Below are 27,949 nucleotides of genomic sequence, written 5' to 3'. Positions count from 1 at the left end.
ATTTAGCAGGAACTGGTCAGCTAAGCCTTGGTCCTTTCTGACCTCGGACAGGCCCCAGAGAGGTAGATACAGGCGTTCCGGAGGTAGAGGACAGGCACAGACCTCTTTCAGACCCAGGCAGTGGAGTGCTCCCTCTCCCAAGGGTGGAGAATATAGGTCACAACCTTACAGGAAACAGTCTTTATGACTCTCCCTTATTAGCTCCAGGGGCTCCTCTCCTGGAAGCGCCTTTGGGAGGAATAATTTCTCTTTTCCATCACAATTGGAGCCGCATAACCCAAGACAAATGGGTTCTGGACATAGTTTTAAGAGGTTACAAGTTTCATTTCCATACCTTGCCAAAACCAAACGGATGGCCAGATCTGCCAAAACATCAATGGGCAGAGGCTCAGAAGCAAGTTCAGTCCCTCATGGCTATGAGGGCCATTGTATTGGTACCAAACGCAGAAATAAGGCAAGGTTTTTATTCAAGGCTTTTCCTGGTTCCCAGGAAGGAAAACACATGGAGACCAATCCTAGACCTCTCAGTACTAAACACTTTTCTGGACATTCCAAAATTCAAAATGCTCACTCTGCAGCAGCTGCTGCCCATGTTGAGCAAGAACACTTGGATGGTGACTTTGGACTTAAAAGAAGCTTACCTGCATATTCCTATAAGGCAGGAATGCAGAAGGTACCTGAGATTCAAAGCGGGCTCGAAACATTACCAGTTCTCTGCGCTGCCCTTTGGCTTATCTACTGCGCCCAGGGTCTTTACCAAGTGCCTGGCTCCAGTAATGGCATTTTGCAGACAGAAGGGAATTCAACTATACCCTTATCTGGATGATTGTCTCATTCAAGCGGACAAGGAGACTTTACGTCAGCATCTGGTTTTTGTGCAGCATCTTCTCAGGTGTCTAGGGTTTACAGTGAACCTAAAGAAATCAAACCTGGTACCCACTCAACAGATTACTTTCCTGGGTGCTCTTTTGAGCACTACAACCCAGATGGCTTATTTGACACCAGACAAAAAAGTGCAACTGGCTTCCTCTTTCAAAAACCTGGCTGCAAAGAGTCAGCTAACTGCAAGAAAAATTCTGCAGGCTTTGGGTTACATGGCATCCTGCATTCTGCTAATATCATATGCAAGACTGCATATGAGGAAAATACAGTGGTACCTCAAGAGTATATGGTCTCAGCATTGTCACAGTTTGGAAACAGTGATCACAATTCTGCCTTGCCTACAGCGGGAATTTCTTTGGTGGGCCGAGGCCTGTCTCCAGAACAAGGGAAAGCCTTTCTGTCCCACTCCAGCCAATCAAGTGATAATGACGGATGCTTCGGACTATGCATGGGGAGCCCACATGCAAGGAAAATGTCTTCAGGGTGCTTGGACAGAGGATCAAATGCACCTGCACATAAATTTGAAAGAAATGCTAGCTGTACAGAATGCTCTGACAGCTTTCAAGGATCTCATTCTACCAGGACAATTACTGATAAAGACAGACAACACAACAGTGATGTGGTACATAAACAAGCAGGGAGGCTCCCATTCTTACCCCTTGTGCAGACTGGCCATGACTCTGTGGAACACAGCACTGGCCTCCAAGGTGGATTTACAAGCACAATTTCTGCCAGGAAAAGACAACTCTCTGGCAGACAGTCTAAGCAGAAATCTCTCAGATCCACACGAATGGATGTTGGATGTTCAGGTATTCAGGATGATAACAGAGGCATGGGGGTGCCCGGACATAGATCTCTTTGCATCTCCCCTAAACCACCAGCTTCAAACATTCTGCACGAGGACCTACCACGAACGGGCCTGGAAAGTGGATGCTCTTTCATTCAGTTGGAAAAACCTCTCAGTGTATGCTTTTTTCCCCCATTGCCTCTTCTACCAAGGGTACTTCTGAAGATCAAACAGGACAAACCAAATATGATTCTTCTTGCCCCCAACTGGCCTCAACAATTCTGGTATTCAACCCTGATGAACTTGGCTCAGGGTCCACCCTGGATTCTACCACAAATTCCACATCTACGGTCTCAACAAGACACCCGGATCCTGCACAGTCATATCAAAATGTTGAATCTAGCAGCCTGGCGGATCGAGGGGCTATAAGCAATTCTACCCTTACCAAACAGGTAATGGATGTAATTCTTGAAGCTGGAAGGCCCAGCACCAGGAAATCTTATGCAGGAAAATGGAAAAGATTTTGCATCTGGAATCAGGCCCAGGGTTTTGATACTATAGTTCCAAACATCCCTCTGATTTTACAATACCTAACAGAGATGTTGCATAAGGGCCTATCTTTTTCATCTATCAAAATACATGCCTCGGCTACTTCTGCACAATAAAATACGGATCCCCCTCTTTTTTCACATCCGTTACTTAAACAATATCTCAGGGGGGCAAAGAATATTAGGCCCCCTAGAAGTGCTCCAGTTCCCGCTTGGGATCTCAACTATGTTTTGGAAAAACTTACTCTGCCCCCTTTTGAGCCTGCGGCTACCACAGATTGAAAGTTTTTATCTTGGAAAACTGCTGCTCTTTTAGCAATAACCTCTGCCAGAAGGGTCGCGGAATTACAAGCACTCATGTCTGTGGAACCCTTCATTATTTTTCATCAGGACAGGGTTTCCCTGAGTACTAATCCCACTTTTATGCCTAAGGTGTTTCTAAGGTAGCCTTGACTCAGACTATTCATTTACCTACCTTCTATCCTAATCCTCAAAATGAAGATGAGAGAATTTTGCATTCTTTAGACATTCACAGACAGCTTCGAATTTACCTGGACAGGACCAAGTTTTTTAGGAAAACGGACCAATTGTTTGTAGCCTATGCTGCTACATCACAAGGAAAAGCAATTACTAAACAAACTATTTCTAAGTGGATTGCCCACTGCATCAGATTCTGTTATTCTCATCATGGCAAACCAGTTCCTATTAACATTAGGACACAATCTACCAGCGCTGCTGCTACTTCAGCAGCCTTCCTCAGTGGAGTTCCTACCAAGGAAATCTTAGAAGCTGCTACTTGGAGTTCTGTGCATACCTTTTCTAAGCACTACAACCTCCCTCTCTACTCTAAATCTAGGGCTGGCTTTGCCTCTGCAGTCCTGCAGGGCCTTGTGGCCGCCTCTTCTGTACCTTCTCCAGCCACCCTTTCTTAGCTTTGGGATTCAACCCTACAGTAATGACTGCAGCAGTGAACCACGATGAACATAGTACAGCTGTGTACTCTTACCATAAATGTAGATGTTCGAGTGTGTTCACTGTTGCAGTCTGGGTTACCCTCCCTCCTATCCCCTCTTTTGCTCTGTTTCCTTTACACTACTCTTCCTCTGAGGTATATGTGCTGATGATTTTTAGATATGTTATACTTTGATGCATGCTTATTCTTCTGTCTAAGCTATTGGTCTGTTTTTGGGCACCTGACATCTGGGGCAAGAAAGACTGAGGAAAATGGTGCCGGCTGAGGCCTTTATACCCCTGGCGTGCTGACGTCAGGGAAGGAGCGACCTCAGCCGACGTCGGACCCAGACTTTGGGACTCTGGCCGATCGAGGGCTGCTGCCAGCAGGAAGAACCCTACAGTAATGACTGCAACAGTGAACACACTCAAACATCTACATTTATAGTAAGAGTACACAAGTGTACTTTCTAGTGACAAGCCTTCGCCCACCATCAAAACTCCTGCTGCAGGCAGGGAATGAGGGTAATTACTGTTTCCAGGCTGTGGCAATGTTGAGCCCAAACACTTTTTGGGTACGACTGAAGTTTCCTCATATGCAGTCTCGCATATGGAATTAGCAGAATGCAGGATGCCATGAAGCCCAAAGCCTGCAGAATTTTTCTTGCAGATAACTGGGCCTTTGTTGCCAACAGTTTGAAATATGTAGTCAGTTGCCTTTGTTTGTCTGGCGTGAGATAAGCCATCTGGGCAGTTGTATTTAAGCTTGCACCCAGGAATATTATCTCTTGAGAGGGTACTAGTTTTGATTTCTTTTCGTTGAATGTGTACCCTAGGCCTGTTAGAAATCTCTTTACAAACACCAGATGCTGTAGTAGAATGTCCTTGTTCTCTGCTTGAATGAGGCAGTCGTCCAAGTAAGGATATATTTGTATTCCTCTTTGTCTGCAGAATGCAATTACTGGTGCCAGGCACTTTGTGAAGACCCTGGGCGCAGTAGATAAGCCAAAGGGCAGTGCAGAGAATTGGTAGTGCATTGAGCCAGCTTTGAATCAGAGGTATCTTCTTCATGTTTGTCTGATTGGGACATGCAGGTATGCCTCTGATTGGGACATGCAGGTATGCCTCTTTTAGGTCTAAAGTCACAAGCCAAGCCTTCTTGCCCAGCATGGGCAGAAGCTGCTGCAGAGTCAACATTTTGAATTTTGGTATATCCAGATATGTGTTTAGAATAGATAGGTCCAGTATTGGTCTCCAGATCTTGTCTTTTCTTGATACCAAGAACAGTCTTGAATAAAATCCTTGTCCCTGCTCTTGCTCTGGTACTTGTTGAATGGCCCTCATGTCCATGAGGGATGAGACTTGTTTTTGTGCCTCTGCCCATTGATGTTTTGGCAGGTCTGGCCAGCTGTTTGTCCTTGGCAGGGTATGGAAGTGAAACTTGTAGCCTTGTGACACTATGTCTAGGACCCATTTGTCCTGGGTTATTATGTGCCAATTTTGAGAAAAAAGTGCTAGTTTTCCCCCTAAAGGTGCTGCCAGAAGACAAGTGCTTGGTGCAGGCAGGGGGAAGTCACTGGGACTGTTTCCTGTATGGCTGTGATTTGTCTTCTCCACTTTTGGAGGTAGAAGCACACCAGTGTTTAGACCTGTACGAACCTTGGGGCTGGGATCTGCCTCTTGGGCAACTGTATCTGCCCCTTTGTGGTCTGTCTGACACTGGAAAGGACCAATTCTTTGTAGGCCAGTGTCTGCTAAATCTTGGAGGTTGTACCTGTAAAAATTCCTTAACCGTTTGCATAGATTTAGCTTTGTCCTCCATTTTCTTTAACACCTCTTCTGCTTTAACACCAAACAAGGTATCATGCTGTAATGGAGCATCTAATAATTTTGCTTTGACATGGTCAGGCAGATTTTGTTCCTTTAACCAAGCATGTCTCCTGATGACAGAACCCTAACAGCGGCCCTGCAGGAGGCCTCCAAAGAATCAAAACCACATTGCAAAGTATGGTTTCCAACTTGCTCAGCTGCGTGCAATAAATCCTGCATTTCTTTGTTTTCTGCACATTCAGAATTTATCAACATTTTCTGTTTAAGCAGTGACATAATATATTGCTGATATTTGAGCATATGAAACTGACAATTTAAAGCCCTTATAGCCAAGGTAGCAGAAGTGTATATCTTCTTCCCCCATCTGTCCAATGCTCTAGAATCCCTGTCAGAGGGGGTAGGGTTTTTTGCAGTGGATGCCTTGACCCCTTTGGGACCCTGAGAGATAGTTTCTGGGTCAGCAGCAGGGTTTTTGAAAAGAAATTTATGAGAGTCAGGAACCCTGTAGTACCTGTCCGGCTTAACAGGAGCTGGAGGAAAGGAGTCAGGGGTCAGACTGGACTCTGAAAATACATCTACAATGTCTAACACAGGTGGAATAGCTAAGGGCCAGTGTTGTGGGAGTAAAGGGAAGTCTCTGAGCCTTTTCTTAGATTCTGAATAATCTTGGCTCTCCCAGTGGAAATGTTCCCTCACGGTATGCAAGGTTTCCCCAAAAGAGTAATCCTCAGGAGGAGAGGCTGAAGGGATAGATTCTTCAGCATCAGAACCCGCATAAGGAGGAAGAGAGTATTCCTGAACAGAAGAGGAATCAGATGAAATGGAAACCTGATCTGAAGATTCATATTCTGTCTCTTGCCTAGGCCTTTTATCAGGAGGGGGATGGGAACCCCTGATCAAAGTAATTAAGTCTTCGGCCGTTTTGAGCATCTGTTTTTTGGGCATGGAGGCCTGACCATGAGGCTGTTGTACTTGTTTCTTTGTCTTTAAAGGTGCTTTAGTCTTTGTCTTTGTAGCTGGAGTCGTTTTAATGTATAATTGAGTAGGTCTGAAAACACCCTCAGAAGCCGATGTCTGCTCAGTGGCTCCGGACCCATCTGAGGGAATAGTCTCCGAAGGTCCAATACCTTGACTCCACGTGGGAGTCTGTAGCGGCCTGCGGGTCCAAAGTAGCGGGCATCAGGGGTTGCAAAGGCGCCTCACTGAGAACTGGCGAACCAGAGACTAGCTTAGAGGAAGCCTCGTCGTCGGTTTTGGACCTCGGATGCCTGTCCTTTTCTTTTTCTTTGCGTTTCTTGTGAATTCCGGTAGTTGGATGGCTATCCGACGGCATCGTGTAATTAAATCTTCTGCCAAAATAGTGAAATGCAAAATCGTACAGACGCTTAATAGTGCATTGGTTAAATCTAGCACAAAACTGACAACTAGCAACATTGTGGTCAGGGCCTAGGCAAGGAATACAGTAAGAATGAAAGTCCTTATGAGGTATTTTCTTCCCACAAGAAATACAATTATTAACTTTTCCTGACATCGGTCTGGAGCAAGAAAAAAGGTTTCCCCAATGGGGTACTTAGCTTTTAATGAAGACTTCGGATCTGAAATTCGAACACGAAAATCTCAAGAGTTGGCTGACCGGCACTTGCGAACTGCTTCGGGCACCGCACGGCAAGAAAGACTGAAGAAAATGGCGTCGGCTGCATCTTTTATACCCCTGGCACACTGACATCAGGGAAGAGGCGACAGCGACCGACGCCGGACCTAGACTTTGGAACTCAGGCTGACTGAGGGTAGCCTGCCAGCAGGATAACCCAAGTGTAATGACTGCAACAGTGAAACACGAAGAACATCCAGAAATTCACCCAGGTTTTGCTCCCATGTCTCTGATAGACACAGGTAAACAGTAATGCCCAAACCAACATCTCTTCCCCACATAACCTCTGGGAACTTCTTAACGTACTCCTCCTAGTAAATCCCATGATACACAGGGGCAAATTGGGCTGGATTGCACAGCTAGGCTTATGAAGGGCCCTGGTGGTTGTAGGCCATGTATATTCAATCAACATGGAAGTCTCCCAGAACAGACTGTATTCCTGTGAAAGTCTGGATGTTAAGAAAGAAGAAAGTGATAAAGATGTAAATGGTTTCATTTAACATTGTAAAAGGAGGGGAAGCACCTGCATCTCGGGGGGGGGGGGGGGAGCTGCAGTGGCTGTATTACTCAAGGAGGGTAAAGACCCACAATACCTGGATTCATATAGACCAATTTTAATTTTAAACCAGGATTACAAACAGCTTATGTCTATATTAGCTAAGAGCATGGCAAAGGTGCTGCCAAACTTTGTGTGTGTGTGTGTGTGTGTGTGTGTGTGTGTGTGAGTACTATATATATGTTTTAGTGGGGGAGAGGCAAACCATTTGACAACATTAATAGAACAACGATGATCCAGAGGGAAGCAGACTCTAAGAAAACACTGCTGTTGGTGGGTCTTGAAGCAGAAATAGCTTTTGACAGAGTAAGCTGGGGGTTTAGGAGTAGGGCCATGGACGCATGTTCATTCCCTGATGAAATAAGGTCAATAAGGAAGATATGCTATGGATCAGAGGGAAGAATTAAGGTGGAAGGGTTCCTCTCCGATAAGTTGTGTTTGAACAGAGAAACCAGGAAAAGGTGTCCAATTTCTCTTTATTATTTTATTTTATTTAGCTTCACTGATAAAGAAACTAAGGGACTCAGAAATTCAAGAGTATAACTGGTAATAAAAAAGCTGACATTATTCGCAGAGGATATTGTGTTGTATTACATAAATCCAGAAATGTGCATTAGGTGTTGTGGAACACTGAGAAAGTTTCAAGTCTTTTCAGGATATAAAATTAAATGAAGATAAAACAAAGGCTATAGTAGTAAATTATGCACCCACATATGAATTGGTTCAGCAATAACCACATCTATGGGGGCACAATAAAATAAAGTATTTAGGTGTATGAACTAAAATGGATTATGCAATGGTAGCTAATGGATATTTGGGAAGAGACTTAACTAAAGATAACATAACTGAGAAACTGCAAGCTCTATCTTATGGAAATGGATAATAAGATACAAGCAGTGAAAACACTTCTAGTCCCTTTAGTTTTGTATAGAGATCAGGTATACTTTTATCAACCAGAGGTGAAGTTGTGGAAATATTTATTTACTTATTTATTTAACATTTGTTAACCAGGAAAGTCCGACTCAGTTCCACAGATCCTGTTTTCAGCGGAGGTCTGGGGAGAAATGCTCCAGAAGCATGTCTTTAGAATAATGAATAAAAAGTTGAAAGGCTCTGGGAGAAAAGCAGGGTAAGAGTTGCACTTTCTGTTTTCCCCAGCAGAAACGCACCTTACGTTTTTATAGTTTTAAAAAGCAAGATACAAATAAATCCCCCCTCGCACCAACCTGAGAACAAGTCCAAACCAAACAAGTCAAATTGCAAAAATGTTAACACTCCATACTCAGTTTGGACGTGATTCCACATTCTTTCTCTGATCTCACACACACTCTCTCACACACACTCTCTCTCTCTCACACACACACACACACACTCACACACTCACACACACACACTCATCAGCTTTCATACATGCATTCACTCACTCTCTCTCTCCGATCTCTCCCACATAGTTGCTTCTGCTTTCATACATGCATTCACTCTCTCTCTGTTCAATTCATTCAATTCCAATCCACTCAGCATGCCACTGAAAACTGTTCCACTGGCCATGCATTCTAATGGAAATATAAGTTCAAATTATTATCATTCCAGCCAGGCTTTTAATTACTGTATTTCGATATTAAAATCAAATCCATACAGTGTTTATGGTATGGTGTAGTACAGGGTACAGTATTTGTCAGGTCTACTTTTAAGGGAAGGCAAGAATTTAGCAATTTAAGTAACATTTGAGTGAATGACAGAAAAAAACATATATGTAATACATAATGCATGAAAAAAACATTACAATGTTTTGTTTTCTTTTCTATTAATGTACATGTGCTAATGTTTTAAGTGATAATTTAATAAAGATGTTTAAAAAAAATTTAATTTAGATACATTACCCGCACAGTATGATAAACCTCAAGCACTAGCAAAAAACAGAGCCGGACTCCACAAGTTTTAGCGCTTTCGTTCGCTTTTAATCACTAATGAACTTCATCAGAAACATGCGACAAAAACACACCCATTCTTATAAAGAAATTTGAAAAAACACCACTCAAATCAATAAATGGTATAAAAGAAAAATAATTAAATCACTTCTTGAAAATCACCCTATTCTTAAAGAAAAAATGCTTTCAATAAAAACTTGTTTCATGTAAACATGTTAAATGCACATATGTGCATATATAAAACTGTCAACATTTAAAATTCAATTTCGAAAAAACATTGTTCCTATAATCTCTGCATCAATAAAAAACATTTGATATTTATGGTCTCGTTTAGACCAGGAAAGCGATCAGCATCTAACAAAATTTGCCACTTGGTTTCTTTACACTCTAGAAAAGTGCTGTGATCCCCACCAAACAAATCAGGAGTCACATTGTCCACAAAAAAAGGAAAACTTTTTTAAAATTCTCAAGTGACAGCATGTCTAGCTACAGCATTGGTTGCATCTTTGTTTTTAATAGCTAAGACGTGTTCATAAATTCTCTTTTTTTAACATTCTGATCATCTTTCCTATATAGAAACTACATAAATTACACAAAGCTGCATACACCACATAAGTTGAATTACAAGCGTAAAAACCATTGCACCAAAAACCTCTGCGGACATGGTTAAATGTAATAGAACTAGAATTAGTTAAATACCTACATTGCCTACAATGTCCATAGGCATAAGTGTCAAACACAGTTGACTGTCTGATGCTGTTGTTACTAATCGCTTCACCCCTTTCCAACATTGTTTTTATACAAACCACCTTCTTATAGGTGAACTTCAGTTTACTGCCTAAAACCTTGGCCAGATCTAAATTTCCCAAAATGACTTTCCAATTTTCAGATATAATGTGTCTGATGATGACCATGTCATTGGTGATAGGAACTGGAAAGGCTAATCTATACTGGTCCTCCATTACATTGGACTGTGTTTCAGAAATAGTAACATTTCTTGTTAATAAGTGGGCCTACCAGTATTTACCCACAATCCCATAACTTCATCAAGTATCTTCTTTAACCAAATGGAATCATAGCCTCTCTGAACAAAAAATTGTAATAACTTGTCACACTCAATGACAAACACCTCTTCGTCACTAGCCAAGTGACTTAACCTGATCAATTGCCCTTTGATCACACCTTTCTTCATATGTACAGGATGCAGGCTGTCGCTGTGTAAATATTGGTTGACAAAAGTAGACTTTCGAAAAATTTTATTAGAAAAAGATAAACTTCTTTTTCTTTTGGCTGCTCCCATTAGGGGTTGCCACAGCGGATCATCTGTTTACATTTCTTCCTGTCTTCTGTATCCTGCTTTGTCACACCAACCACCTGCATGTCCTCTCTCACCACATCCATAAACCTTAGCTTAGGCCTTCCTCTTTTCCTGTTACCTGGCAGCTTCATCCTTAGCATCTTTTTCCCCAATATATTCTGCATCCCTCCTCAGTACATGTCCAAACCAACATAATCTTGCCTCTCTGGCTTTATCTCCAAACCTTCCAAACTGGGTTGACCCTCTAATATACTTATTCCTAATCCTGTCCACCTCGTCACACCCAATGCAAATCTTAATACCTTTAACTCTGCCACGTCCAGCTCTGACTCCTGCCTTTTTGTCAATGCCACCGTCTCCATCCCATATAACATAGCTGGTCTCACTACCCTCTTGTAGACCTTCCCTTTCACTTTTACTGGTACTCTTCTGTCACAAATCACTCCTGACACTCTTCTCCACCCACTCCATCCTGCCTGTACTCTCTTCTTCACCTCTCTTCCACACTCACCATTACTCTGAACTGTTGATCCCAAGTATTTAAACTCATCCACCTTCGCCACCTCTACTCCCTGCATCCTCACCATTCCTCTAATCCTCCCTCTCATTCAAACACATATATTCTGTCTTAGTCCTGCTGACCTTCATTCCTCTTCTCTCTAGAGCATATCTCCACCTCTCCAGGGTCTCCTCCACTTGTTCCCTACTCTCACCACAGACCACAATGTCATCTGCAAACATCATGGTCCACGGGGACTCCTGTCTGATCTTGTCTGTCAACCTGTCCATCACCATTGCAATACATTAAGAAAGGGCTTAGAGCTGATCCTTGATGTAATCCTACCTCCACCTTAAATGCATCCGTCACTCCCACTGCAGACCTCACCGCTGTCACACTACCCTCGTACATATCCTGTACCTCTCTTACATACTTCTCTGACACTCCCGACCTCCTCACACAATACCACAACTCCTCTCTAGGCACCCTGTCATATGCTTTCACTTAGTCCACAAAGACACAATGCAATTCCTTCTGTACTTCTCCATCAACACTCTCAGAGCAAACATCACATCTGTAGTGCTCTTTCTTGGCATGAAACCATACTGTTGATCACTAATTATCACCTCCCTTCTTAACCTAGCTTCCACTACTCTTTCCCATAACTTCATGCTGTGACTGATCAATTTAATCCCTCTGTAGTTACTACTGCAATGCACATCACCCTTATTCTTAAAAATCGGTACCAAAACACTTTTTCTCCATTCCTCAGGCATCCTCTCACTTTCCAAGATTTTATTAAACAATCTAGTTAAAAACTCCACTGCTATTTCACCTAAACACCTCCATGCTTCCACAGGTATGTCATCTGGACCAACGGCCTTTCCATTCTTCATCCTCTTCACAGCTATCCTTACTTCCTCCTTGCTAATCCACTGCACTTCATGATTCACTCTCCACACATCCTCCAACCTTTTCTCCCTCTCATTCTCTTCATTCATCAGCCCCTCAAAGTACTCTTTCCATCTGCTCAACAAACTCTCCTCGCTTGTGAGTATGTTTCCCTCATTATCCTTTATCACCCTTACCTGCTGCACATCTTTACTAGCTCAGTCCCTCTGTCTAGCCAATCTGTACTGGTCCTTTTCTCCCTCCTTAGTGTCCAACCTTTCAATCAACTTTTCATTCGTCTTAACCTTAGCCTTCGCCACCTCTCTCTTTGCCATGCACCTCATCTCCTTATACTCCTGTCTACTTTCTTCATCTCTCTGACAATCCCACTTCTTCACCAACCACTTTCTCTGTATACTCTCCTGTACTTCCTCATTCCACCACTATGTCTCCTTGTCGTCCTTCCTCTGTCCACATGTCACACCAAGCACATTTCTAGCCATCTCCCTTACTAGCTCTGCTGTAGTTACCCAGATATTCGGTAACTCTTCACTGCCACCCAGTGCCTGTCAACTCTTCCCTGTACTCCACCTCACAATTGCCCTTTTTCAATTTCCACCATTTGATCCTTGGTGCTGCCCTCACACTCCTCCTCTTCTTGATCACCAATGTCATCCTACAAACCACCATCCTATGCTGCCTAAAAAGAAGTTATGTACTCACTATAACGTTCCATGTATGTAGTCCATCTCGCCGAACATTATTACGCGAGGGTTCGGAGCCGATCCTCGGCTCCGACTCGGCCGCTCAGAAAGCCTGAAAACTTCTGATTGGCTCATGGCTAGGCGGTATCCCATGGTGCATGAGCACATTCCACAGATCTTGTTTGCTACTAGTCTATCAGAATAAGACAGGAAAAAAGAACAAAGATCCAGAAGAAAAAACTGTAATAAAGGCGCCCCTATGGTATAAACCACTGTAGGAAAGGAAAAACTGTTTCCAGATCCTCCAGGAAGGGGGCTGGTGGGTGGGTTTGTAATAATGTTCGGCGAGATGGACTACATACATGGAACATTATGGTGAGTACATAACTTCTTTATGTTATGTAGTCCTATCTTGCCTCCATTATTACGTGTGGGACAGTGTCCCTAGCATCTTGAATGGGTGGCTCACTGGAAAATACACCTGAGTACCGTGGAACCAAATAAGGCTCTACCCCTGGAAGTTGAATCCAATTTATAATGGGAAATGAAGGTATGAGGGGTAGCCCATGTTGCTGCTGCACATATATTATCAATAGGTGTCCTGGCTTGGAAGGCAGGAGAAGTAGAAAAGGACCTGGTAGAATGTGCTTTGACTTTAAAGGGTAACTCCTTTCCCTGAGAAGTGTAAATAAAGGAACTACAACTAGAGATCCAGTTCGATAGTGTGACCTTAGAAACTGGCAAGCCCATTCTCGCCTCAGCAAAAGAAATGAACAGCTGTTCTAATTTTCTAAATCCTTTGATCCTGTGGATATAGAAACGCAGTTGCCTATGCACATCCAATTGGAGTAATGTATACTCTGCTTTATTGGTGGGATTAGAGAAGAACACTGGCAATTCAATTGTTTGGTTGAAGTGAAATTGAGAACAGACTTTAGGAATAAAGGAAGGATTGGTCCGGAGAGAAACCCTGTCTTTGTGAAAAATGAAATATGGAGGTTTAACTGATAGGGCTTGTAGTTCAGAAACTCGTCTAGTTGAGGTTATTGCCAACAGAAAAAGAGTCTTCCAAGACAGGAATTTCAACTGACAACTATGGGCTGGTTCAAAGGGTGGCAAAGTAAATCTAGAAAGGACTAGATTCAGATCCCAGGGAGGAATGGGGTCTTGCACAGGAGGTCTTAACATCATGGAACCCCTAAGAAAAGATTTGCAGAGTTTGAGAGACATAAGACTGGAATCATTAATCCCCGTATGAAAATTAGATATTGCTGCTAGCTGAACTGAACTCAGGAGTGTAGCAGCCGCTAAACCCTGATGAAAGAGTTCTGAAAAGAACTCTAAAACAATAGTAATGGGAGGTGTAAATGGATCAACTTCTCTCGTGTGCCCATACAGAAAACCTCTTCCATTTACTGTGATACAATTTTCTAGTCGAAGGCTTGTGAGAAGAGGTAATAATATGGGTTACAGCTGGAGACAGATCATGAAGCCTGACTAGTGATGGAACTGGAGCAGCCATGCTGTCAGTTTGAGTGTGTGGAGACTAGGGTGAAGACAACCTGACGTGTATCAGGAGGTCTGGCACTGGGTCCAGAGTCTATGGATAGTCTAACAGGTGAGGCTCGAGAAAAGGGAACCAAATCTGACGAGGCCAGTAAGGGGTGATGAGGATCATCTTGCTTCCCAACAACATTGTTTACTGTATGACCATGGGAATGAGTGGAAAAGGAGGAAAAGCATAAAGGAGTCCCTGGGGCCAATCGTGGACGAGTGCATCTCTTGGAGACTCTCCTAGAGGGGGATGAGAGAGAAAAAGGTGCTGCATTTGGTGTTGATGGGGCTGGCAAAGAGATTGCAGCAGGGTTGTCCCCACTTGTGGAAGATCAGATGGGCTACTTTCTGGTTCAAGGACCATTAGTGAGGTAACATATTGCCCTGCTTAGCTTGTCCGCTATCATGTTGGAAGTCCCTGGGATGTGCGTTGCAATGAGAAAGCATTGGGAAGAAATCGCCCAATTCCAAACTCGCAGGGCCTCTCAACAGAAGGGGTACGATCTGGTCCCCTCTTGTTTGTTTAGATACCAAACCACTGACATGTTGTCGGTCTGGATAGCTATCGTCCCTAGAGGGAGAAAGTCGTGAAGTGCTTGCAACGCTAGAAGCACCGCTCTCATCTCTAGGACAATGATATGCAGATGGGCCTCCTGATCTTGCCATGTGCCTTGGACAGTCCTGCCAAGATAATGCCATCCCCCACTCTATCTGGGAGGCATCCATGGTCACAGTGGCAACGGGTTGGTGTGGTACAAAGAGAGTCCCTGTGGTAAGATGACCTGGTTGAATCCACCAGCATAGATCCTTTTTGCAAGAATTTGTGATCAGAATCTGGTGATGTAGAGGCAACTGCTGAAAGGACCACTGGGATGACAGGAGCCATTGGAGTATCCTCATATGCAGTCTTGCTAAAGGTACTAAAGGTTATGGTCAATGCCATAGTTCTGAGAAGCTGCAACACCACCTTCGCTTGACTCTTCGAAGGGGAAGTATCCTGTAAATTTGCTGCGCAAGATTCTGTATTCTGTCTGTAGGTAGTCTTGCTGTCATAGAAACCGTGTCTATGTTTGCTCATATAAATGTTCTAGATTGAGTGGGCAAAGTTGAGGATTTTTCCCAGTTTATAGAGATTCCCAACTGGGAACACAGCTTGATTGTGGAATCTCTCGACTGAACTAGATGATGCCTGGTGGTGGCGGTCAGGAGCCAATCGTCCAGGTATGGAAAGACGGATTCCCTAACGCCTCAAATGAGCTGTGACTACTGCCATGCACTTGGTGAACACCCAGGGGGCTGTGGTGAGACCAAAGGGCAGTGCCCGAAACTGGTAATGATTGGCTCCCAGCCGGAAGCTTTGTTCATCATTGTGTGGTAGTAGGCATCCTGGAGATCTATTGGGTACATCCAACTGTCTTTCCCTAACAGAGGGAGTATGGATTGTAGAGTGACCATTCAGAACTTGGACTTCTTTACATACTTATTTAACCTGCTGAGGTCTAGGATGGGTCTCAAGTCTCCTGTTCTTTTTGGAACTAAAAAGAACCTGGTGTATGTTTCGAATCCTGTCTGGTCTGCTGGGACCTTTTGGATGACTCTTTTTAATAGCAGCTTTTTTATCTCTATAGCCGCTTGATCCCCGTGATTGGGTGGCACATCTGGGATCCTTTTGGGAGGGCTTGACGGAAGGGGAAAAGGGTATAGAGTAACCACTGGTGATTATGTCTTGTACCCACTTGTCTCGAGTGAGATTTAGCCAGGCTTCTGGGTACAAGGACAGGCGACCCCCGACTGGCTCCAGAGATGCACAGTCTGGTTCAGCATCGATAGGGATGGTCACGAAAGGAATCGCGACCTCCCTGATTTTGTGGGCCTGCTCTGCCTCTAGGGTGACGTCTACCATTATTTCCTCCTCCCCTGCCTCTGAAGGAGGAATCACCCTGTGTATCTTGGAAGGGTCTCTGTGATTTCTTGAACCACACTTTACCGCTCTTCTGACCTTTAGGGTAAAGGTCTAGAAGGAATGGTAAAACGGACTCCCATGGCAGAGAGAGTCTTTCCTTCCTGTTCACACCTGGTGAGGGTATCTTTCACCTTGGGTCCAAAAAGAGAGGATCCGTCCATGGAGGCATTGGTGAATGTAGACTTGAAAGGCTCAGCAAAGTTGCATAGACGCATCCAGGAATGTCTCCTTAAGGAGATTCCTGAACCTGCCGCCCTACTCGCACCATCAGCTGCGTACGAGATCAGCCGCATGGAGGAGTTAACAATGGATGTGAGAGTAGCCAACTGAGCAGACAGTGTAGATGGGACTGCTTCAGTAGAGGTACCCTGAAGAGTATCTCCTAACTCCTTTAGGAGATCTCTCTGAAGTCTCGTAAAATGTGATAGATAGTTCAGCGATCGGAGTGCAAAAGCCGCTGAAGAGAAGATACGCTTCCAGTACCTATCCATCGTTCGGGATTTCTTACTGGGCGGATGGATAGAAGAAGTCGTCTCTGCTAGCTCCTTCTTAGTGGCCGCCACCGCCACCACCATGGCATCAACAGGTAAGCCCTTGGATAAAAATTCTTTGTCTTTAGGGACGGAAAGAAATTTATTCGGCCTTCTGGGGACCGGCAGTCTGTCATGCTTTCTGACTCACAAGATCCAGTAATTTATCAAATGGAGGAGACACCTATGAAGCTGAGGGCTGAGACCCGAAAGCCTTCAGCTACACTGATGCCTCATCAGACGGGGTAATGGTGGGTCAGCCGCCTCTCTGCCTGAGGATCTCCAAAATGTCTGCAAAGGAGACATCTTCAGAGGACGACTTAAGGGACCCCTCCAATTCATCGAGGTCAGTGTCAGATGTGACAGACTCATCGGGGGAGTCTACATGCTTCCTCTTACATGATCTCTTCTGAGGGGGCTCCTCAGTGGGGTCCTCTGGGGAGGTCTCGGAAGATCAGGGGCCACCCAAAATGGGGGTCCTGAGGCTGTGGGTCTCTGCCATCCAGGGGGAGAGGATGCTGCCATCCAGGGGGAGAGGATGCTGAGACTGTAGTTGGCGCTTGAGGGAGTATAGCATTGGTACTTCTACGTGGGATGGATGAACTATCCAACATGCTCCTCATCCTCACGAAGACCGATTCCTCCGGCTCCGAACGATGCCCCATCTCCGAAGAGAGAGTACGTGCCGATGGCTCCAAAAGAATCAGCTCCGAGAACGATGTAGGGTCTGAGCTCACTCGGGCCGATGCACCAAGAGGAAGACTCGGCACCGAAGAGGTTCGGTTCCAAGTGTCCTCCCTGGGGCCGACCGAAGAGCTTCGGAACCTAGACACTTCGGACGGTGCCGAGAGTGTTGAGCGGAGCTCGGCTCCGAGACAACCACATGGGGTGCTGGAGCCGAGGACACCACTATAGTCGGTAGCGACAATATCGGCTCCAAAGGCCCAATCCGGGTTGGAGGAGGAAAAAGAGCAGGACCGGTAGCAGGAGTCGACTCCGAGCCCGAATGGGTCGGAGCCAATAAAAATTTTGGCAAGGCTGACGACTTGAGGAGTCTGAGCACCACTCTCTCGATGTCTTCTTCAGATAAGCTCCTGGAGGATCTGGAGGACAGTGTGGGAGACCTTGTTCTCTGCAATATAGGCGATTATAGAGTAGGGGAGACCGGTAGAATTTCTGTAGACTGGCTCCAAAGAGGACTGCTAGTGATCAGCACCGAAACACTTGGTGCCGATACTGCAGGATCCGTGTCCAGAATCTCAATTGGCCCCAAAGACTGTGGAGTTGAAGAGACAGAGGCCAACTCCGATTTTGGTAACTTCTGTGGAGGTTCAGAGACAGAAGTTGAGGCTGGAGAAGGCCTTTTAGAGGTCTTGCCCTTATCCTTTCTAGAAGACTGCGACCTAGCAGAGGAGGAAGAACTGACTAGGTCTTCCGCGAAGGAAGGTTTAACATGCCTTTTACAATCAGCTTATTCTTCCATTCCTGGAGTACTATAGGGCTAAAAGAATGACAGAAGAGACATGTTTCTTGCTAATGTATGGCCCCTAAGCAGTACACACAGACGCTATGTCCATCGGTGATGGACATTTTTTTGCGAACATTTAGTACACTTTTTAAACCCTAACTGTTCATGTTCTTTATGTTCCTTGGACATACTGGCAGTAGAGAAAAAAACAACACACTCGCACAACAGGAGAGGAACTAAATCCTCTAACTTAAGCAGATCTAGCCCTAACACCCACAACAAAAATAAAGGGGTTTACTAGGTTCTCTAAATGAACCTAGTGCAAGAAAGAAAAAGGGAGCAAACTAGCACCTCTAAGTTAAATGGTCTAGTCTAAAAACACACTCTCACAGGAAACCACACAAACGGACAACAGGCCCAAGAAATTTTTAAATAACAATAAGTCAAATCCGGATAATGACACAAAATGGTATCACGGTAAGACTGTCAACAATCAGAATAAAACTTCACACGAAGCAAAAAACTCCTAATAAGCAGTAATAATAATGAACTAAATCACTTAGCCACGGCCAACCAAAAGAAGCTTCCGACTGAAGACACGGCAAACGAGATCTGGGGAATGTGCTCATGCACCATGGGATAACTTCTAGCCATGAGCCAATCAGAAGTTTTCAGGCTTTCTAAGCGGCCGAGTCGGAGCAGAGGATCGGCTCCGAACCCACACATAATAATAGAGGTGAGATAGGACTACATAACATCTACACTTTCCCCCGCCACCACTTTACAGTCTCCAATCTCCTTCAGACTGGCCCTTCGACATAAGATATAATCCACCTGTGTGCATCTTCTTCCACTCTTGTATGTCACCCTATGCTCCTCCCTCTTGTTAAAATACGTATTCACCACAGCCATGTCCATCCTTTTCACAAAATCCACCACCATCTGACCTTCTGCATTCCTTTGCTTAACACCATACCTTCCCCATCACTTCCTCATTCCCTCTGTTCCCTTCACCAACATGCCCATTGAAATCTGCTCCAATCACCACTCTTTCACCCTTGGGTACAGTTATCACCACTTCATCCAACTCACTCCCAAAATTTTTCTTTCTCATCCATCACACATCCATCGCACATCCAACATGTGGAGCATATGTACTAAAAACATTAATCATTACACTAGCATACTGTTCCTTCAGGATAACCCCTACGCCATTTTCTCCTCCCATCCACACCATGATAAAACAATTTGAACCTGCCTCCGATATACCTAGCCTTGCTCCCCTTCCATCTGGTCTCTTGCACACACAATAAACTAACTTTATCAAATCCCAAATGAACATCCAAAAAATCAATACATTCGCCAAACCCTCCCACAGTGAATTTCAAGAATCCAGTACACTGGTTCAAATCAGAGACAAACCTTAAAATATAATCTAAATCATATTTCCAAAGGAAAAACAAATAGTCAATATAATGCCTACAGAAAAAGAATGTTATGAGCCAAGGGATGTTCCATTAAGTGTTTAGTTTCCCACATCTCCATGACTAAATTGGTGAATGTCGGAGACACCCTAGAACCCATAGCAACACCTGAAATTTGTTGGTAAATCAAACCATCAAATTTTAAAAAATTGTTTTTCCTGACAATATCCATTAGAACTCAAATGGTCTCAACTTTACCACCATCAAACGAAGTGAATCTAGAAAGAAATTCTCTCAAATATTCGAGACCTATGTCCTGATCAATACTAGTAAAAAGAGAAGTAACATCTAAAGATCCAAACATAAAAGGTGTTTTGAAATCACTAATCAATTCCAATAAATGCCAAAAATCACAGAGATAAAACTTAGTTGTTTCCTGAACAGGATTTAGCAATTCATCCATCCAAATGGAAATAGTCTCAGTTTTAGAAAATGCTGCTAATACTATAGGCGTAAAAGCGGGGGGGGGGTGCAACCTATCAACATGCACTTTGGGAATACCAAATAGTACAGCTAACTTAGGATGTTCTACACTTAAATTCTTATAAGTGGAATGACTTAGACTACCTTGACAAAATAGGTCGAACAATGTCACGTCAACTTTACATTTTTGAACATAGTCAATTTCAACCCTCTTATAGTTGTTTTCATTGCTCAAAAGAGCAGAAAGTCCTTCCTTATAGTCATCCATTTTCATTATGATTATAACCCCACCCTTGTCAGCCTTCATAATGCGTAACTCCCTGTTTTGAGCTAATGATCTTAAAGCTTCTAATTCATTGCTTGAAAGACTGGAGTTAGGCTTTACATTACCACAGGCTTTTCTGAAATCCCTTTCACATAACTCACCAAAAATCTGTAAGGTGGAACACAAAGGTGGCTTATATATGCTCCTTTCTCTAAAATCATTGGCATTAGTAGTATTAACAGATAAACCATCAAAAATAAACTTTAAATTTAACTTTCTTAAACATAGGCGTAAATCAACAATCAAATTTGTGATGTTAGTCTTATTAGATGGAATAAAGGAGAAGCCATATTGCAGAACAGTTTGAATTGCATCAGCAAAACTTTCTCCACTTAAATTCAATACATCAGTACAAAAATGTAGTTCTTTTTCTTGTTCCTGTTGTATTTGTTCCGACCCCTGTTGTTGGACTGAACCTTGTTCGACCATTTCGGGGTCCTCTGATTTCCCATCTTTTCCACCAAAAAAGGTCCACTGTTGTTGGAGCCACCTTCAGACACATCAGACAGTTCAGTAAGACCAATAGAGGCACCACCATTGCTACTATTTGTCACATTTGTAGTCAAATTGTTACTCAAAATAGAACTGTCAACAATTACATTGTTGACATCGCTAGAGTTATTTAAGTTGTCATAGCCTCTTTGTAAAACATAGGCTAACGTATTTTTATATGCAAGACCATCTCTTTTTAATTTGCCCTACTTTCTTGTTACAATAGAGGCCTTTTGTCTATCAATTTTGGCAGAAATGCCAAAATACAAAGATTTAAAAGATGCAAAACAATCACTAGCTTTGATTTTCATTTCTAAAGATTCCATGTCCCTTTTCAATGCTGTCAGCTCATCCTTGTAGTGAACAACAAGGAAACCCCATAGCAGTCAAACCAGTTCTGTTGTAAAGTTCAACATGTTGTTCAAATAAAGCGTCAACCGGTTTGACACAATTGGGTAACTTGTAGCACCTTAAACCAAGTGGAACAATGTTTAACCTAATGTTTTCTTCCAAATAAGCAATTTCGAGTTGTAAAGTAATACTTCTGAGCGACAGTTTCTCTAAATTCAAAATGTCATTTTTACATCGTTCAAAACTGTCAACTAAATTTTCACTTACTTGAGTAGACAAGTTTGGAAGAAAAAGGATTCCCAGTGTCATTAAAAACAAAACTGGTATCACTAAAATTAGATGTACATCCATTGTTAGTGTTTTAGATGCCCCCTCAGAAATGCTTGTTGTAGCCAAATTGATCAAAGTACGCTGTATGCCAGAAGGACCACCTTTTCCTCCGCTAACGCGTCTTTCGACGTGGCGGCCAAACATTGTTCCATTCAGACACGCAAGACACTGAAGAAGGACAGTTTCTATCTGAAAGCTTTGTTGTTCTATTAAAATTTTATTAATGGTGTGGAGTATTATGTGTTTTTTTGCTGGGAGCAGGAAAGGACCAGTCCTTGGAGGGGCAATGCCTGCTGAACCTTGGTGGCTGGACCCGTAGGAAATCCTTAACTGTCTGCATAGATTTAGCTTTTTCTTCCATCTTTTTTAAGACCTCTTCTGCCTTAGTGCCAAATAAGTCGTCTTTGTGCAAGGGTGCATCCAATAATTTAGAGTTAACATGGTCTGGCAACGGCTGTTCCATAAGCCATGCATGTCTTCTAAGCACAGAACCGGTGACTGCTGCCCTGCAAGGAGCTTCTAAGGTGTCAAAACCACAGTGTAAGGTATGCTTAGTCATTTGACTTGCAGAATGCATTAACTCTTGTAACTCTTTGGATTCTGCATTAGCAGGAAAGGAAGACACTTTTTATTTGAGGCGTTCCATGGTATGTTGCTGACATTTTATCATATGGAAGTGGCAATTTAGTGCTCTAACAGCAAGAGTAGCAGAGGTATATACCTTTTTACCCCATCTGTCTAATGCTTGGGAATCCCTATCTGAGAGGGGTGGGATTCTTAGCAGAGGTTGCTTTAATTCCTTTGGGCCCTTGAGAAATTACCTCAGAGTCAGCAGTGGGGTTTTTGAAAACAAATTTGTGAGGGTCAGGGACTCTGTAATACCTGTCAGGTTTTCTGGGTGCAGGATGGAGGGTGTCAGGAGTCAAACTAGATTCCAGAAAATCAACATCCAGGACTTGGGGAATGGCCAGGGGTCTGTGCTGTGGAAGATCCAGGAATTTTCTGAGTCTCTTTTTAGACTGAGAATAGTCCTGACATTCCCATTGGAAATGCTCCCTTAAGGTATGAAGGGTTTCCCCAAAGGAATAGCCCTCAGGTGGAGAGGCTGAAGGAATGGATTCCTCTGCCTCAGAATCCTCATAAGCAGAGAGGGTTGCATGTCTTCGTATTCAGATGCATCAGTCATCAGACTCCTGTTCAGGCAAGACTACTGGGGACAGATCTCTTTTCCTTTTGGAACCGGTAGCTTGGCTTTCCCTGATCAGCATGATAAGGTCTTCCACCATTTTAAGAATTTAAGACTGAGGCAAAGAAGCAGGAGCCTGAGACTGGGTCGTCGGTTTCTTGGGTGTGGTTCATACCCTGGGCTGTTTTTGAAAGAACGGTAGACGTGAAAGAAGTTGTCGGTTTGTGACGAGAATCAGTAGTGCGAAGTACTTCCTCAGAAGCTGGTGCCTGCTCAGCGGCTCCGGACTCATCCGAGGGTGAGACTACCGCAGAATCCTTAGTCAAAGAATAGTTTTGTGGCATACCGGACTCCAAAAGGGCCTTGGTAGTGGCCTGCGAATCCACAGAAGCGGGCATCAGGGGCTGCGAAAGAGTATCGCTGAGGACCAGAGAACTGACGACTAGCTTAACGGAAGTGTCGTTAGTAGGTTTGGACCTGTGCGGTCTGTCTCTATCTTTAGCCTTACGTTTTTTCGGAAGATCTGCTGTCGGATGGCTTACCGAAGCCATATCGGAATTCGAGGACTGTAAGCAAAAATAACTAGCTACAATAAGGGCCTGACAACGTACATTTCTAGCATTAAACAAAGCACAAAAGCGACAGTGAGGGACATCGTGATGAGTGGATGGAAAATAGGAAATACACCCCGGGGATCACTTCTGTGGCTCTGCTCGACAGGGGCACAGGAAATTAACTTTCTTGGGTTGGGGTAAGCCAGGGAACTTTGTTGGCTAGGCTTACTTAGGCCCTTGCCAACAATCATAGGTTCATAGGTAGGTACTATGATAAGAAAGACTGATGTAATGGCATCGGTTGCCTTACCTTATACTACTGATGACCTGACATCAGTCCTGAAGCGATAGCAACCGGTGCAGAAATACTAAGCCTCTGGTATTTGCGCCAGCAAAGGGTTACCCTGGCAGGGATAACCCAAATGTGATGACTGCAACAGTGAAACATGAAGAACATCTACATTTTTGTACTGATGTATTGAATTTAAGTGGAGAGAGTATTGCTGATGAAATTCGAACTGTTTTGCAATATGGCTTCTCCTTTATTCCATCTAATAAGACTAAGATCACAAATTTGATTGTTGATTTACGTCTATATTTAAGAAAGTTAAATTTAAAGTTTCTTTTTGATAGTTTATCTGTTAATACTACTAATGCCAATGATTTTAGAGGAAGGAGCACATATAATCCACCTTTGTTTTCCACCTTACAGATTTTTGGTGAGTTCTGTGAAAGGGATTTCAGAAAGGCCTGTGGTAATGTAAAGCCTAACTCCAATCTTTCAAGCAATGAATTAGAAGCTTTAAGATAATTAGTTCAAAACAGGGAGTTACGCACTATGAAGGCTGACAAGGGTGGGGTTACAGTCATAATGAAAGTGGATGACCATAAGGAAGGACTTTTTGCTCTTTTGAGCAATGAAAACAACTGTAAGAGGGTTGAAGTTGACTATGTTCAAAAATGTTTTAAAAAAGCTGACGTGACATTGTTCGACCTATTTTGTCAAGGTAGTCTAAGTCATTCCACTTATAAGAATTTAAGTGTAGAACATCATAAGTTAACTGTACTATCTGGTATTCCCAAAGTGCATGTTGATAGGTTACACCCCCCCTTTACGCCAATAGTATCAGCAGCATTTTCTAAAACTGAGACTATTTCCATTTGGCTGGATGAACTGCTGAATCCTGTTCAGGAAACTAGGTTTTATCTCTGTGATTTTTGGTATTTATTGGAACTGATTAGTGATTTCAATGGTATCAACACACCTTTTTTGTTTGCATCTGTAGATGTTGCTTCTCTTTATACTAGTATTGATCAGGACATAGGTCTCGAATATTTGACAGAATTTCTTTCTAGATTCACTTCGTTTGATGTTTGATGGCGATAAAGTTGAGACCATTTGTGTTCTGATGGATATTGTCATGAAAAACAATTTTTTTTTAATCTCATGGTTTGATTTACCAACAAATTTCAGATGTTGCTATGGGTTCCAAGGTGTCTCCGTCATTCGCCAATTTAGTCATGGTGATGTGGGAAATGAAACATCCCTTGGCTCACAACATTCTTTTTCTATAGGCGTGATGCAGACGAATTGTTTTTCCTTTGGAAAGGTGATTTAGATTCTTTTTTAAGGTTTGACTCTGATTTGAACCAGAGTACTGAATTCTTGAAATTGACTGTGGGAGGGTTTGGCAAATGTGTTGATTTTTTGGATGTTCATTTGGAATTTGATAAGGTTAGTTTATCTTTTTCTAGTAGAACATTTCGAAAGTCTACTTTCGTCAACCAATATTTACACAGCGACAGCCTGCATCCTGTACATATGAAGAAAGATGTGATCAAAGGACAACTGATCAGGTTAAGTCGGTTAGCTAGTGACGAAGAGGTGTTTGTCATGGAGTGTGGCAAGTTATTACAACTTTTTGTTCAGAGAGGCTATGATTCCATTTGGTTAAGGAAGATACTTGATGAAGTTATGGGATTGTGGGTAAATACTGGTAGGCCCATTGTATTATCAAGAAATGTTGCTATTTCTGAAACTCAGTCCAATGTAATGGGGGACTAGTATAGATTAGCCTTTCCAATTCCCATCACCAATGGCAGTATAATCATTAGGCACATTTTATCTGAAAATTGGAAAGTCATTTTGTGCAATTTAGATCTGGCCAGGATTTTAGGCAATAAACCTAAGTTCACCTATAAGAAGGTGGTTTGTATAAAAACAATGCTGGAAAGGGGTGAAGCGATTAGTAACAACAGCATCAGACAGTCAACTGTGTTTGGCACTTATGCCTGCGAACATTGTAGGCAATGTAGGTATTTAACTAATTTTCTATTACATTTAACCATGTCCGCAGAGTTTTTTGATGCAATGGTTTCTACACTTGTAATTCAACTTATGTGGTATATGCAGCTTTGTGTAATTCATGTAGTTGTTTCTATATAGGAAAGACTATCAGAATGTTAAAAAAGAGAATTTATGAACAAGTCTTAGCTATTAAAAACAAAGATACAACCAATGCTTTAGCTAGACATGCTGTCACTTGTGAAAATTTTAAAAGTTTTCCTTTTTTGTTGTGGACAATGTGACCCCTGATTTGTTTGGTGGGGATCACAACACTATTATACAGTGTAAAGAAACCAAGTGGCAAATTTTGTTAGATGCTGATCACTTTCCTGGTCTAAACAAGACCATCAATATCAAATGTTTTTTATTGATGCAAAAATTATACAAACAATGTTTTTTCGAAATTGAATTTTAAATGTTGACAGTTTTATATATGTATGTATGTACATTTTACATGTTTACATGAAACAAGTTTTTATTGAAAGCATTTTTTTCTTTTTTGATTTTCAAGAAGTGATTTAATTAATTATTTTTCTTTTGTACCATTTGTTGATTTGAGTCATGTGTTTTTTTCAAATTTCTTTATAAGGATTGGAGTGTTTTTGTCACATGTTTCTGATGAAGTTCGTTAGTGATTAAAAGCCAACGAAAGCACTAAAACTTGTGGAGTCCAGCTCTGTTATTTTGCTTTTGGTTCATGTCTTGCCAAACTTCAAGCACTGCCATGTTCATTTTTTTTTTTTAATTACTCTATAGGTCCTTAAGAACTGTTATACTTCTGGGCAATAGCATATTAGAACATGTAGCCATATAACATTAAGCTTTTGCTTAACTCTTACTTATGAACTACATAAACTACAGTTTCACCTGCATGACACAATCCTATTTTAAAAGCGCCATAGGTTCATAGGTAGGTACTAGGCTATTGGCCCTAAGGCCTATATAAGCCTAGCCAAATGGTACCCTGGCTTTCGCCACCCAAGAAAATTATTTTCCTGTGCCCGTCGAGCAGAGGCACAGAAGTGATACCCGGGGTGAATTCCCTATCTCCCATCCAATCATCAAGATTTTTCTTGAAGAGTGCTAATGAGCAGCTTTGTTTGACAAAGATAGGTAGTTTGTTCAACAGTATGGGAAGTCTTTGGGACAGGAATCTATCCCTTCAGCATGTTCTGTTTATTGTGGTGACAAGGTTTAGGTCCCTAGAGCATGTAGCTCGGAAGGATTGGACTTCTTTAAGTGGAGCATGTCCAACAGCTCTGGGTTTGATATAGCTTTGTATGTTAGGCAGAGATCGCCTCTTAGTAGGTAGTCGGTATTTGACTACTCATGTAGATTCCTTACCTGAAAAACTCCTACATCCGAACTGAAATGGAGTACCTGGGAAAAAATCCACAAAGGCAAAAGCAGAATATGTGGCCGCCACCCATACAACACCCAAAGGTCAAGACTGACACCTGGATTTGATAGGAAGCATCACTAACCACGTCATCACCCAAATTCTGATAATGAAGACTACGCTGGCTCCAGACAGACTTAATACAGGTACCAGGTGTGGGCTTAAGATAAGAGATGCACCTGAATCACCATTCTAAAGGTATTAATACTGCCTTCACCAAATACACTTCTGTGCCGTCTTTCCTTTGCCTTTGGAATATCTTTAAATGCATATACAGCAAATTTTCCAATTAAAAATGAATGAATGAATAATAAAAATAAAGCACACAACGTTTAAGCAACAAAAGAAAAGAAAATTCCATATACATATAAGCAATCATTTTTGTCAATACATTTGTCAGCATAATCTATATCAAACTTTTAGTTACTAATGAGCAGGAATTTTCTTAAGTTCTATAAATCACTCTCAAGAAATACCTATTACTTCTGAACTTGTGATTCCACAGAAGGGCTCAGTTTTTACTGTAAAAGCATTATTCTTTCACCTGCCAAACAGACTCTCGTGAACTCCATACACAGAACAGACAGTAAGATCGATTAACCCCTTTGGTCTCGTAAGTCGCCTTTCATTCTCAAAATACAGCAGCTGACCATTGGTCCCCTCAAGCAAAAAATACAAGTTCTTCCATCGCTTGTTCTTGCCTATACAACAGAATATCTGTCATTACAAACTAGCCATATAAAAAGCATTTTGTAAAAAGCACATTTTAAAACTACATATTAACTAATGGTGCATGCAATTTAAACCACTGCAGCAGGAATTAACCGAACTGAGAGAAACTCTGTTACACAAAAGTATTACATGTCCAAGGGCACTTCAAAGCCACAGATTTTGCAAACTGCACTGTTGTATCACATATCAGAAGACTAAAAGGACACAACTATCTTCATGATTAGAATTTCAATTACATTCTTGTTAACACAAAAGATTTACAAGTA

The 27,949-nt window shown here is 42.5% G+C and overlaps 1 protein-coding gene across 1 annotated transcript in view; it reads right to left on the bottom strand.

The window, feature by feature from the left end:
- Nucleotides 1–27,949, bottom strand: part of RASA1 (RAS p21 protein activator 1) — a 3,076,403-nt gene that overhangs the window by 1,387,443 nt on the left and 1,661,011 nt on the right. Inside the window, exon 11 of the mRNA XM_044064149.1 lies at nt 27,496–27,652. Coding sequence (XP_043920084.1) covers nt 27,496–27,652 — 157 coding nt within the window. The remainder of the gene's footprint in view (nt 1–27,495; nt 27,653–27,949) is intronic.

The sequence above is a fragment of the Protopterus annectens genome, chromosome 2.part2, assembly GCF_019279795.1.
Source record: "Protopterus annectens isolate FY-2018-M chromosome 2.part2, PAN1.0, whole genome shotgun sequence".
In the NCBI taxonomy this organism is placed as follows: Eukaryota; Metazoa; Chordata; order Ceratodontiformes; family Protopteridae; genus Protopterus; species Protopterus annectens.
The sequence above is the reverse complement of the archived record's forward strand: the minus strand, read 5'-3'. Positions and strand labels throughout refer to the sequence as shown.